Source organism: Saccostrea cucullata, unplaced genomic scaffold (genome assembly GCF_032062105.1).
Source record: "Saccostrea cucullata isolate Sc308-1 unplaced genomic scaffold, CSIRO_AGI_Scuc_v1 ctg4567, whole genome shotgun sequence".
Classification (NCBI taxonomy): domain Eukaryota; kingdom Metazoa; phylum Mollusca; class Bivalvia; order Ostreida; family Ostreidae; genus Saccostrea; species Saccostrea cuccullata.
The window spans coordinates 10,227-24,425 of record NW_026931792.1 but is presented as its reverse complement, the minus strand read 5'-3'; the positions used below and the strand labels follow the sequence as shown (position 1 = coordinate 24,425).

Sequence of the window (14,199 nt, the reverse complement as noted above, 5' to 3'; positions counted from 1 at the left end):
AAGTACCCCCCCCCCCACACACACACACACACCTCTCCCCGCTTCTTTTAACTGTTACATGTATGATTATGAATTTATAATGTCACACCAAAAGATGTTAAATTTTTAAAAGCACATTTTTTTTTATTGTGAACTTTCCACAGGAATCCTAAAAGGCATGAAAATAAGCTACAATTATAATATGATTATCAAGAACAGTTTTTTTATTTCAATAGTGATGATTGAAAAGTTCGGTGTTTAATTCATTGCTAATAAACTGTTGTGTTTTTTTTTGGGGGGGGATTAAATTACTAATCGAACTCCCTCCTTTTCGGGGTTTAATTAGATTTTGAGCCTGCTATCAATATTACTGGTGGACCTGCTAGACTTTTCTCTAATTGCTACATATACATTGTACTTTAACATGTTTAAACTCCTTGGCCTTTAGCTAAAAATATTTCCCACATCATTTTAACACGTAAAATTGTTAAATGAATCAGAATGTTGAAAACCTTTTTCTTAGGAGAGTTATATCTCTAGGTGGAACAAAACTAACATCTCATCAAAGGCAGGAAATATAACAGTATTTTAATTCAATATTTTAGTCGTGATTGGTATAAGTGAAGTCATGGGAAAGATGTCGAAATTCATCTATACTCGTTGATGTGCAGGGCTGTACTTATGCATACAGCTTTAGCTGGTCCCGCCCTGTATTTCTTTTAATGTTTTTTTTTTTTCGTTAAGAAATCTGGTAAGGTATGCTAGTAAAAATAAAATCCCTGTTAGTTTATTACTCTTTCGGAAATTACTTTCCTACAGGCCTGAAGATCGAGTCTATTAGTCACGCAAGTTTTTTTTTTATAAAAAGAGTAGCATGTCGGCGAATAAAAATAAAGTAGTGTACACCATAGATAAAGAAATGTTTGTTGAAGTATTGACAAACTTCATACCTTTATAGAATGAAATCAACAAAAACTGCACAAAAATACAATCGTGACAATTATACAATGAATATATTATACAATTAATTCTTTTAATAGATTGCCTTAGCATGCACTACTTTAAAAGCCATTGTTCTTAAGGAAAACAAAATCATGCAAAATATTATAGACTTTTCTTTATCTAGAGCAATGGCCTTTGGAGAAAAAAAAATGGCTGAAAATTTTTTAGTTTGTTAAATATAATGTATGTGCATTTAGGACCCTACATTGTAATTTCATGCGAAAAGTGCAGGCGTTTACTACACGGGGATCTGCGTACATATTTAAACAAAAAAGGGGGAAAAACGTTTTATGTGATGAATTATATTATAAACATTTATCTAATAAATGTCTTTGTAGTACGTTAGATTACAAATTTCACACAAAAACCCATCAACAATATTAAATACAGTTTTGATTTCACATTGATCTATTAACGTCATTCTGATTTAATATAATTATACACGACGAGAATTAAGATCTATTCAATACCTATAGAAAATTATTTAATTTCTAAAGAGGAGAGTTTTATTTTAAATCAGTAATGAAAATTGAAATAAAAATTCTAAATAGTTTGTTCTTTCATTGAACTTCTTAAATGTAGGTTATTTTATAAATATGTTCTCTTGTATAACTTTATTTATGGAATATACAATTTTTTAAATGATAAAAGAAACACGAATCATCATCTTAATTTAAAAGAATTTTCGGTCGGAGACTGTGTGTGTACATGCTCGACAACAGCCCATTGTTCCCTTTAGGTACAAAACCGTCTCAATTCACATAGAATATACAAAAAATACACAGTGACAGGTGTCTTCGCGGCACGTGTCTCCACCTGATATGGCACGTGAGGACAGGTGTCCCTAATTACACAGGCCGATCATAGTGACTTTTTCAAAAGCGTTTTTTTTTTGGGGGGGGGGGGGGGGGGGGCTTCTCAAGAAAAAAAATAAAAAGCAACCCACCCACCCCAATAATAAAAACAATGATTTAATAAATTAAAAAAGACAATATTCACTATTAATAGTAAAATACTAGTATGATAATACTCAGCCCCAAGCCAATTCGATGAATGATTCTTATCTGACCAGTTTATATTAATATATTAATTCATATTAAAACAAAATCTTTATCAATTTCTAAACTCGTATTTAAAAACTTGAAACACTAAAAATGTAATTTTGACAAACCAATTGAAGTATTTTTTTCCTGACCAATTACCCCGGTATATAAGAAATGCCAACCTCTGATATCTAACACAAATGCCTGGTAAGGTACCTTGATGTCTTGTGAATACATGTAATTATGTAAAAATAATTCTTCAATGTCAATTGCAAAATATTGGAAAAAAAATTAATTATTTTATTGAGGAACGTCTCACCTGTCCTTAATCAGTAATCGTAACTTGACATATTTCTTTATTTACTTTTTAATCGATCTTTTTAGTAAACCTTTTCTGTAAATAATTTCATTAAATGTACCCTTCCTTAGCTCTTCCATTTTTTTCAAAGGAACATTCATCATAGACAGCTTCAAGAAAGTGGGATCGGAAATGATTGATTTCTACATAACTGCATGCACTTACTTTTTCCTATTCCACTTCACGCATTCTATACGAGTTTACCAAAACTTATGTGATAAATCAAATTCAAAATTAAATTAAATTAAATAAAATTCAGTTAAATAAAATTAAATTAAAATTGAATTGCGTTCATGGTGCTGAAATATTAAATTAATCACACAGAAATACACATCTAGTTATTTTAACTGTTTGAAGTTAATTATTTTGATACAGCATGTAAACACTTTTGAAATATTTCTATAATTGGTAAAAATATGGTAACATAATTAAATATTTAACTTTTTGTAAAATAAAAGGTAGGTTGGTTAGTATTGAGATATACTTTCAAAGTTTCCCTGCCTGGGAAACATGGGGAAAACTACACATTGGTGGCTTCCATGTCGGGAATCTGTATGGAAACCACTGAGGCATGTTTACATGGTTTCCTATCTTGGGAAACTTACGGGAAACCACAGGTTGATTGTTTCCATATCGGGAATCTATATGGAAACCACCGGGGCATGTTTCCATGGTTTCCTATCTTGGGAAACTTACGGGAAACCACAGGTTGATTGTTTCCATGTCGGGAATCTATGTGGAAACCACCGGGGTATGTTTCCATGGTTTCCTATCTTGGGAAACTTACGGGAAACCACAGGTTGATTGTTTCCATGTCGGGAATCTATGTGGAAACCACTATGTGGTTTCCAATGGAAACTATATGGAAACTACTGATGTCACGATTCCCATATGTTTCCATCGGGTTTCCAAATTTGGGAAACCTGGCTTTTCATTAAAGAAAAAAATGCAAAAGAACAGCAATTCAAAAACAATGTAAAAACCGAAATACCAGACAAATGCCTGAATTAAAAACATGAGATTTTGTGCAAATTTTGTGCAAATCCGAGATGGAAAGATGTGGGAATCCGCAGAAATTCGAGCAAAATCAAAAGAGCCGAGATCGTGCATTGTGCAGACCGAAAATCAACAGTTGCGACGAAACAGAAGTCATAACCTAATCTTATGGACTTAACTTTACTACAATTATAAATGTCAATGTTTTGCACAATACTGTAAACCAACTTTTATTCCCTACGACTTTATTTCGCCATTTACCAAGGAAAAACTAGTTCAGGACGATTTATTTTCGCGATCAAGACAATTTGGATACATTGTTAATGGACACATACACTTCAAGGACCGGTATGCCGCGAGAAATATACGCGATGAAGAGGCTCTCGCGAACCTCGCGAAAAATTCTCGAACGCAAATAAAAGTTGGTTTACACTATTTAGCACTATATTTCGATTGTTTTCATAGATTATCAAATACAACCAGTTTTGGAGGTACGAGAGAGCATGTGCGAGTGTTTTGTTTTGTACAGGTAAATTCTATTTTAGCATTCCTTCACGTATGACTGACCAGTTACCAACCATGGAGCAAGGGACTTTGCTATAATTTATATGCATTTTATGCATTTTTACTAACCTGTGCACTATATAAAGTTAGAATTCCGCCGAATTACCCACCCCAACATCTTAAGCCTTTACGGTGTAGCAGATGGAAAATTCAATACCTGATCGATACAATCAATGTACAGTTTATCTTATTCTGATTTTATACTTGATGCCTGGTAAAATGTTCATTAATCTTGTTATTCATTTACTTGTTTAATTTATGTAATGATCTACTGGAGGTCGTTTAAGGATCTCAATTCTTCCTTTTCGTAAACGTTGAATTGCCTTTATGTTTTGTGCACGTGTTTGTCGATTGTTTTGAGTGTTGTGTGTTTTCGATTTTTTTAAAGGTTTTTTCCTTATATTCATTACGAATTATTTTAAGACTGGACCTGTTTTGACCTGTTTTGTTTTAACAAACAAAACCTCGACCGTGTGACAAATGAATTTTGGAATAAAAGTCATACATATAGAGAAAAAAGGTTTTTGTTTATTAGAATAGAAACATTGTTTATCAAGAACTTCAGACGTTGATATTCGAGTCAAAGACAAATTAATCTGCAACGAAATGAAGATCAATTGGGATTCTTGTTGTTACGACGTTTCCTCCCCAGGAGCCAACCATAATCCTTTGGTTTCTCTTTTAATGATATACTGAATCGAAAGCAGCCAAGTTCGATTCCTGTAGCTTGATGTAAAACAGTTGCCTTAACTGTATAGTCACCCTGTCAAAAAAGCACTATATTCAACCGTTTTTGAAGTAACTTGTGTATTCAAATTTGTCCTAATAATACGATGATTTTAAAAAAAAAAGTAATGATGAAATGGTTTTTACCGGTACTAAATATTTTGCAAGACCATCCAATTTGGGGATATCGATTCTATAATCAACTATGGTTATGTGCTGGATTGCGACAGGGCAGTGTGTGCTAACCCTCACTGACTCAAACATCTTTATGATCTGACGAGTTGTATTGGTTGTATTGGCTGTATTGGCCGAAATTTCAAAGATGGAACATACATCCAAGGTGCTGCAAAACATTCCAGGAAAGAAGGAAAGTAAGAACCCATTTTTGTTTTATAAAATTTAAAGAGTTTTAGTCAGGAATAATTACTTATTCATATACATTGTTTAACAGTAAGCTTTAATATTGTTTGCGAATACACATGTCTTCATATTTATAGTTTAAACTTAAACAGGAATAATGCCGTTTACTTAATGCAAAATATTGAACAAATCAAAACACTTTCACAAAAACAAAAAATAAATAAATAAATAAATAAATAATCAATAACCTACCATCTTTCTAAAGGAAAAAACAGACAAGAGACATGTATATCATATCCTAGGGTGGAATGTCTGGTAACATCAAATCTAATTTCTGTTCCTAATTCTATTTGCTTCAGAACAAATACTGTGAAAGATACATAAAGTGGTCCAGGGATTTGGACTGGTGTAGGTGACACATTGGCACTGTGAACCTTAATGGCCTGGTGATCTGTATTAGTGGCTGTGTACGAAGAGAATAAGTATGCAGATTAAATCTCTGCTAGTCTCACAAATAGGGAAGAAACAAATCATAATAAAAGCAAAGCAGTCTATTACGACGTTACGTGCGATGTTGGTGCCATTTTACAATTTTAGAATTTTAGAATCTGACCTATTAAACTCATCGATGATTTTAAAAACATACTCGCAATATGGGCGAATTTAGTATGATTGGATAGATTTTTAATAGAACTACCTGATTCTAGTAAGAAAATAACATTTAAATATTTCCATTTCTAATTTTTTTCTCTGCGATAACTCTTTGAAAGTTGTCGGAGTTTATTTCTTGATAATTCTGCCGGAATGTAAATTAGGCAGGTCGTTAGGTCAGAAGCTAAGGAGGCCTAAAATGCATGCAAATCTCGTGCACATCTGTCTCTGTATCTGACGCTAAGGAGGAAAATGTGCATGTGAATCTCGTGCGGCTGCCTAGGTGTTTGACGTCAGTGTGCGAGGACTATTGAAATTGGCATGGAAGTCCTCGTGTAATTTAAATCTATTAGTCTACATTTTTAATGTCTAAGTCTACAATTCTATTTCACAATGAAATGGAAATATAAGGAATCGCTGTCTAGTTTTGAGAGTATGCCAGGGACATCAACAATAGTGGGAAACATGGGCTAATTTTAGCATAACAGGCTTCGCCCGTTATGTAAATTATCCCATGTTTCCCACTATTGTTGATGCCCTGGCATACTCTCAAAACTAGACAATGATTCCTTAAATAATTTTAATGCAAAATGTAGAATTTTACAGCACAGATAAAAGGAATTTTAAGCGTGTAACGCGTTACTTTTTAAGCAGGGATCGCATATTATTCGCGTTTAGATCGTTCAAAATTGAATCTAAATTTTTCATTTTCCTCTTAAAACAAGAGCAATCTATGTCATTTGCGACTTTATAAACGATTTTGCATTAAATGTTGGCAAGAAATAGAAAACGATAGTTTTTACAGATGAAAAATATGTAACGCTTTTAATTAAAAACGTGCATATGAATATGAACAATAAATTTTCTCATTTACAAGAAAGTTTAAATAGAAACAATTTATATCAAAATACAGTAAAACTTCTCTAAACCGGCCAGCTGCCGGACTGAATAAAATGGCCGGACTAGAGGGATGACCGGTTTCCCGAGAATCTAACTTACTGAAGAAATTAGTGTCTTTTATAATTACTTGTCAACATGTTATTAATTATCGGCAGACACGTAATGTATTCTTAAGGTCTTAAAAAAAATGGAAATTATTATTAGTGAGGATAAATTCGACATACATGTTAATTTTTATAAAAAGAAATTAAAAAATAAGGACAGAAAAACATGAAAAGTTACTTTAATAACCATATGCGAAGAAATAAACCAGATCCTTTACCTTAACTGAACTCTATACAGAGTACTGCATGTGTATCCGTGTATCGCTTACGTCATTAAAAAAATTGTTTGTACTTCAGCTAAAAGTAAATAATTAAAACATTTCTGAGCAAAACTTCTGTTATTTAAATTATGAAATGTATATTTTGGTAAACATTTTATTTTATTTTTTTTTCTTAGCATTTTTTAACAGTGCCCAATTTTAAGGCCGCTTATGTGTATTTAAAAAGATGATGCAATATGGCGTGCGATAATTTGTTTATTCATTCTGTAATTTAAATTTATTATTTGCTAGATATTTATTAATTCAAGTTTAATTGATGTTAATCATATGTACACAGCTTAGACCGGCCATTAACGTAGTCTGGCATAATGACTACCCCTTCAAGACGGCTAAACAATAGGAAACCCTGGGAGGTCATATTCAGTTTTTCACACCTCTGACTTCCCGTGGGTAGGCTATTTTTCACACCTCCGGCCGGTCATTATTACCCCTCTGGCAAATGACAATTAAATCTCTTTAAATCAAAAAGTGGCCGGTATGATGAGGTGGAATTTCCTATGTTTCTTAACTTTTGTTCTTGGAAAAGTGGCCGATGTCCGGTTTTCAGGGGTGACCGGTTTTATAAGAGTTTATGTGTAAAAAAAATGTTAGAAAATTTTGCCGGGACTTATAAATTCGGCCAATGTTCAGGGAGAACCAGTTTCCAGGGGGGGGGGGCGGTTTGGAGAAGTTTCACTGAAGGAAATCAGTTTATTGTGAGAAATTTGTTGTCAATCATTGTCAACTCTCATGATCAACAACAATAATGAACATATATGTTTAATTCTTTGCTGAAGCTGATATTATCAAATGAAAAAAAGTAATTAAAAAATAAATATCCACAATAGTGTAAGTTGTACTTACTGCAACTTTGCCACACAAAGGTATGGTACTCCGCTTCAACTAGCCTAACATAAAAAAAAGCAATTAGACAAATATACATGTTGAGTAAAGTTCTTGGGGGTATTGACTGCAACAAATTTAACACGTATTTAACGAAACGCATTATTATATACCCTGGTATATTATTCAAGAGTCTCACATTGTTTAGTTGCACAATAACAAGTTTATTTTAAAAAGTTGAGAGACACTCCGAAAAATAGTGAGAAAGGATTTCCCTGATAAGTTCAATGTAAATTTGAAAGATACCAGAGGTATCTTAGGGATATGAAGAAATCGAAATCGTACCATACACTTTTGTTTTTTAAGATTTTATGTAGTCATTGCTAGTTTGATGAAGGTATAGTTTTGTTCTACGCCTAAAAAATCTATTTATTTGATTCGTTTTTGTGTTATAGTTAAAGTTGTGCAAGAAAATAGTACCCCTCAAGACAAATGTATGCAGGCTGCGATGTACTAATACGATGTAAAATCAAGGTTATTAATCTTTTTTGTAAATTTTGGGCCTTATATGACAAAGAACTCGAGTAAGGACATCGTGATTTTTTTTGTTTCAAGTGCTCGCTTTTTTTTCGTTAATTTTAATTATTTGTGTAGGTCACCTAGAGAACTTAGAAGACCTATCAAAATCTGTTTCCGACCATCATGGAGCTTTGCCCTTTGTATATAAGTCATAAAAATTTGTACATTTTTTTCTGGAACGGCTAAGCGATTTTAAATGAAAAAGCATAAAACACCTATGCGTTAAATCAATTATACACTGTATCATCCAAATTCTTTATAATAAAGAGTTAATCCTATGATAACCGTAGAAGTCTTTTCCATCATAAAATTTTTAATAAGCAAATGGGTTTGTATGTAAATCGACTTTTCTCGGTAAGCTGATTTGGATTTAATCTCCAGTTTGTCTGAATTTTCGATCAGAGAAAATGAAAAAGACTTTGAGGGGTAATTTCCGTCTGTTTTTGATATTTTTAGTGGATTTTAACCATACATTTGAGATACACTTATGTGCATAGTAGTAATAAACAAAATAGATTGCAACCTTAATGAAAATTAAACCTTTGTGACAAGTGCTGCATTATATCAAAAAGGTGTATAAAAACAAAGTAATATCAGTTAGTGAATTAAATGGATTGCAGAGCTATGAGCGGGATAATAAGGATGCGATGTAAAAAGATACATGTCAATACGAAAATCTTTTAATATTTTTAACTACTAGGGTTGATCCAAAAGTAATGTTACAACTTCGATAAACTTGCTACAAGTCGACACAAATCAACGAAATCATACATGATAAAAGCAAAATTTATTACAAATCAGTCTTGAAACATTCACATTATAATGATTAATAAAGAACGTCATTTGACGGATATGCGCCGCCATACACTTGAACGCTTTCCCTTCGTTTCATTTAATATATTTGAGATTCTCAAACACATATATTTCTCTTTTTAAAAGAAATATTGGCACCCATTATACTCTCACTCTTTTTTTTTTTTTTTACATAATTTAGTCCTCTTTCAAAAATCTTTGAGCAGTACCATAAGACAAACTCAAAGTTTCTCATATCGCTCTGTCTAACCGTCTCTAATTTTGGATTATGTCAGACGTCAGACACATTAAACGTTTCCACCGACCTCCCTTTTTCGGCCATTCTGTCCTCTGCTGGTCATTCAGTCACCAATTACCCGCTAAAAATCTCTTGAGCCATTTTTATAATGAAATCTCATTTAATTCCATATTTAAGATATGAGTAATTTTTTTTTATTTCTAAAATGAAAATTCTCTGAATGATACATTAAAGCGTACTACAAATACAGTTAACACGCCAGACAATTATTTAATTTGCGTGATCAACATTTAACACTTTAAACAGTGTTAAATACAAAAAAAGTAGGTGTAAGCTAAGTAAAGAAAAATAATTAGAGGAGGTTAATTATGAAAATAATAGCTAAATTAAAGCTGTGAAATCAGTTTATTATAAAAAAAACTATAATTTGAAATTCAATAAAGTAGACCAACATGAAAATGGAAAAAAAAGATTCACCTTTTAAGTTATTAAATTTTGGTTTCAGAAACTGACGACATATCGGACATTTCCTCATGGCTGGAGCAAAGTCTGGACAACAGCAGAGATGACCACAAGGTAACATGGCGATAGAAGCCTAAGTGACGAGAGATACGAATGGTAGATGGTTAATATTTTGTACCTGCTCATATGAAACAGTTACAGTGTATGTGATTTCATTTTGACATTTCCTTTAAAAGTTCTGCTTCTGCTTTGTTCTCTTCTGCGTTTTTCCTTCTGCTCCTGTTAATTTGATATTGTATCTACATGTGTTGGATGCTACACCCTCTTCTGTGTTTATGGCCTCTTATTCCTCCTGTAAGTTCCATATAAAATTCAATCATCAAAATCAACTATAAAGAAAAGTGTTATTTTAGTTGATGTTGCTGATAATTGAATTTCATTTATATGAATATTTTTTATCCCAACCATTTCATTATATTCAGTTTGCACCAAGGCAACAAATTTGTCTCCTTTGTACTGTCTCAAGAATGCCAACTTCCGAAAGCATCGGGCGTTTTCAATTTAGGAATCATCCACAGGTTTCCAATTACGTTATTCCCCTCCGCAGTAAAAACAGCGTGTATAATCTCCGTATCCCACGTATAGAAAACCCGCCAAAGCAAGATAACGTGGAGTTTGTGTGATACTTGACGACCAGTCATTAAACGAACTCACTCGTGTTGCTTCAACTGCATAAGCGGAGTACTTTGGACGCTCAAAATTAATTCAAATAGGATCTAAATTTCTAAGAAAGACATTGATTTTATCTTGTAATGCTCTCGATCTATGATGAGGTTTTTCTCTCTCGTGTCTCTCTGAAGATGTAACGTTGAGATCGTCTCATTCTTGATTAGAGTTGTCGTAATTGTCGGTACTGGAAACCTTTTTTTTTCTCTTTGTCTTATTTCATTAATTGACATTGACAGCATTAAGTTCTGCAAAAGATTTCTTTCTCCTGTTTGAATGATATGTCCCAATGTCGATCCACTATTTTTTTCACGTTCTTGATCGTCGATATGATTGCCAACGACATTCTTTCTCTTGTACAGGGACATTTCCAGATTGACAAGAATTTGGAAATGGACAATTTGGAGACAATCGACGATGGATCTCCCGGGGATCATCAGCTGCATTTGATCCATCCATCTGATGAACACCACATGCAAAACAAGCGACTTTGTTTCCTTCGCCAGTGTAATAAAATCCCTCTTCCGCTCTCCTTTCCAACAAATCAGGAAAAATAATTTTACAACATGCAAATCTATCCTTCTCCTGTCAATACTATATCATGACTATATAACATTTTTACTTTCCAAGAAAGGAAATAATAAAGCATTGTTTATAGAAATTGACAAGTAAAATTTACATTAACATCTGTAAAATCTGAATTTTGTTTAGAAATAATATTTAGATAATTTTTGTTAATTTTCATTGGCTATTTTAAATTTTGCCATCATTAAGATATAAAATATAAAAATATTATCTTTATTCTTTAAAAGATTAACAACTTTAAAAAAATGAATGATGAAATAAAGCATTATTATATCTTTTTAATTTGACTTATTTACCATGCCTTAAAAGAAAAAAAAACATATTTTATTGACAACTTTTAAAAAAAATTCTAAAGTAAATGCTGAAATGATGTTTATTTGCCGTATATATTATACTTAAAATGAAATGTATATTATTTAAACAACAAACTTTAAATTAACGTTAAATGTAATAACTTTGATTTTTATAACTATGGTATGTGGAAAAAGAGCTGTGATAATATTGCGTTTAAAAATATTCCAATATTTATTGTATTCTATTGCGCAAGGTTTTGCAATCATTCTACAAAAACGTGTCTTTTAAATGTCGATACAATTTAATTTTTTTAGAATAAAAATTTAGTTTACATAGTGCTGTAAAATAAGTCAATAGATACAAAAGTAATTAGAATGTAAGATAAGGATGAATAGAAACTCTCAAATAAACCAGTACCAGTATATCTACAAGAATGCCTTTATGGAAAATATTTTTGCGACGCTATACTATACTATACTATACTATACTATACTATACTATACTATACTATACTATACTATACTATACTATACTATACCATACCATACTACACTACACTACACTACACTACACTACACTACACTACACTACACTACACTACACTACACTACACTACACTATACTATACTATACTATACTATACTATACTATACTATACTATACTATACAATACTATACTATACTATACATGTCTATTCAATACTGACATACCTGCTAGATGATAGCGAAGATGTAATAAATGTGTATGAATTACAGTAAATACTGCAGACGTTCATACATTCACTAAACACTGGCAATTTGAAGAGTAATCTTTCCTTTCCTCTCATTAGAAAATAATGAATTAAAACATATAATACAAAGCTTTTACATGATATTTTCTTTGACACGGAATGACACTACAAATGCACAAATGCAATCGATAATAAATAATTGCATGTTAAGTGCAATAACAGATTATAATTACATCATAATAATAGCTCTTTATCCCAATTTAATTGAGTTAGAGGGGATGTAGAAATGCAATTGTGTATTTGTTTATGGGTTATGTCCTGTGCGGAATGGAAGTGACTTAATTTCAGTTGAAGTAGATAACGAATGTTGCCTTGATGTACAATTATGCTCTTTTGTTTTAATTTCTTAAAAAAAGGCTTTTAAGGTAGGTAATAAATATCTTAGTTCGAGAATATAAAATTCTAGAATGAAAAGGATAATTTAAAATGGTTCAACTTTCCTCTTTTTAATTTTAAGCTAATAGATATATCTAAAATATTTTATCACATATCTGATTTGACCAAAAAACCGTAATTTTCACCAGCAGAGTAAAGTAACAGTATCGTGTATATTCGTGGATGATTGAGTTAATGCTCAATTATTGATCACAAGAGGAAATGTGGTTTATTGATGACCCTCAATCACTTCATACAAAAGTTTAACATATATATTTGATTTCTTAATCCATTCTGACAAAGTGCCAGGGATTCGTTTTTCCCTTTTTGATATAGTTATCTCTATATTATATTAGAGATAATTCAGTAAATTAAGGTGTCCTGTAGATGTAGTTAGTTTTTTTCTATCCTTTTTAAGTCACATGCATGTCAGAAAATAAAGGTTACTGTATTATCTTAGATGTTTCAGAGTATAGCTTTACTGTTAAATTCTGCAATTGATCGGGCTTTCGGATTCAATACTAGATAACATTACTGAAGTAAATCTGATATGTCACGCAATTGGCTTTATGTTAAAAGGTAAGGCTATTCATACAGCAAGGTCGCTTACATGTGCATCGATTGCAATCTAATACAGATAATTGCATTTTGTTTGTAATATTTACTATTTTGATGATCCTAATGTTTAACAAAAGTTTGTATTTTCTAGAAAAGTAAGAAATATAAATGTTGTAAACATGTTTAAAAAAAATACCCCCTCTAGCTATTTCACTGCACATCTGTTAAAGGCAATACACAACTTCTACATTGCAGAAGATGAGATATGCTCTCTCATGATACATTTATATTGGCGGTTATCAATTAATCATTCCGATTATATTCCGATATTATTAACATGGAGTATTTTACACTTAGTAAAAAAAAACAAAATGTATAGGCCATTTCCCCCTCATATTCAATTTGTTTTGAAACTTAAATGTGTTGCTCTAGGCTACAATTTTTTTCTTTATAATATCAGATATTCAATTGCACTGCTTTTGTCCACATAGTTTGAAATATGGCTTATCTGATCCCAGTAAGATAATTATAAAACAGACATTCGACTTTTAAAAATTTAAATTGATCGATTGCAAACCTTTGTGATGCTGTTTATAAAGACTACTTATTACTTGAATTTATTAAGTTATATTGATACTGCTAAATATGAGTAAAATGTGATGTAATAATACACTATAGAACAGACATAAATAATGATTTAAATTTGTCCCAGAATAAAATGTCCCAAAAATAATGAAAATATAACCGATACTTTCAGATGATTTGGAGATTACAAAAATTCAATATCAACAAAAATGATAGTTTCGGTAGATGAAGACAAAGTATTTCATCTTTGATTTTCTCATATGACCTTGACCTTTATAGTACATAAAGAATGGACACTCCATGTTCACATGTCCAAATATCGAGTTACTACTATTTATAGAACACCGTCCATCTGTCTGTTACGCTGTGGAGTATCCATCTCTTATTCTCATCATCTCTCTTGCCAC

At 31.7% G+C, this 14,199-nt stretch overlaps 1 protein-coding gene across 1 annotated transcript; it reads right to left on the bottom strand.

Annotated features, from left to right (window-relative positions):
- Positions 1 to 4,474: 4,474 nt before the first annotated feature.
- LOC134233544 (uncharacterized) lies at positions 4,475 to 7,886 on the bottom strand. Its single transcript, XM_062715515.1, has 4 exons — positions 7,808 to 7,886; positions 5,281 to 5,491; positions 4,816 to 5,011; positions 4,475 to 4,705 (listed from the first exon to the last, which is right to left on the bottom strand). Exons 1-4 carry the CDS (start codon positions 7,884 to 7,886, stop codon positions 4,556 to 4,558), a joined length of 636 nt encoding a protein of 211 aa, XP_062571499.1. The 3' UTR covers positions 4,475 to 4,555.
- Between the last annotated feature and the right edge of the window lie 6,313 nt (positions 7,887 to 14,199).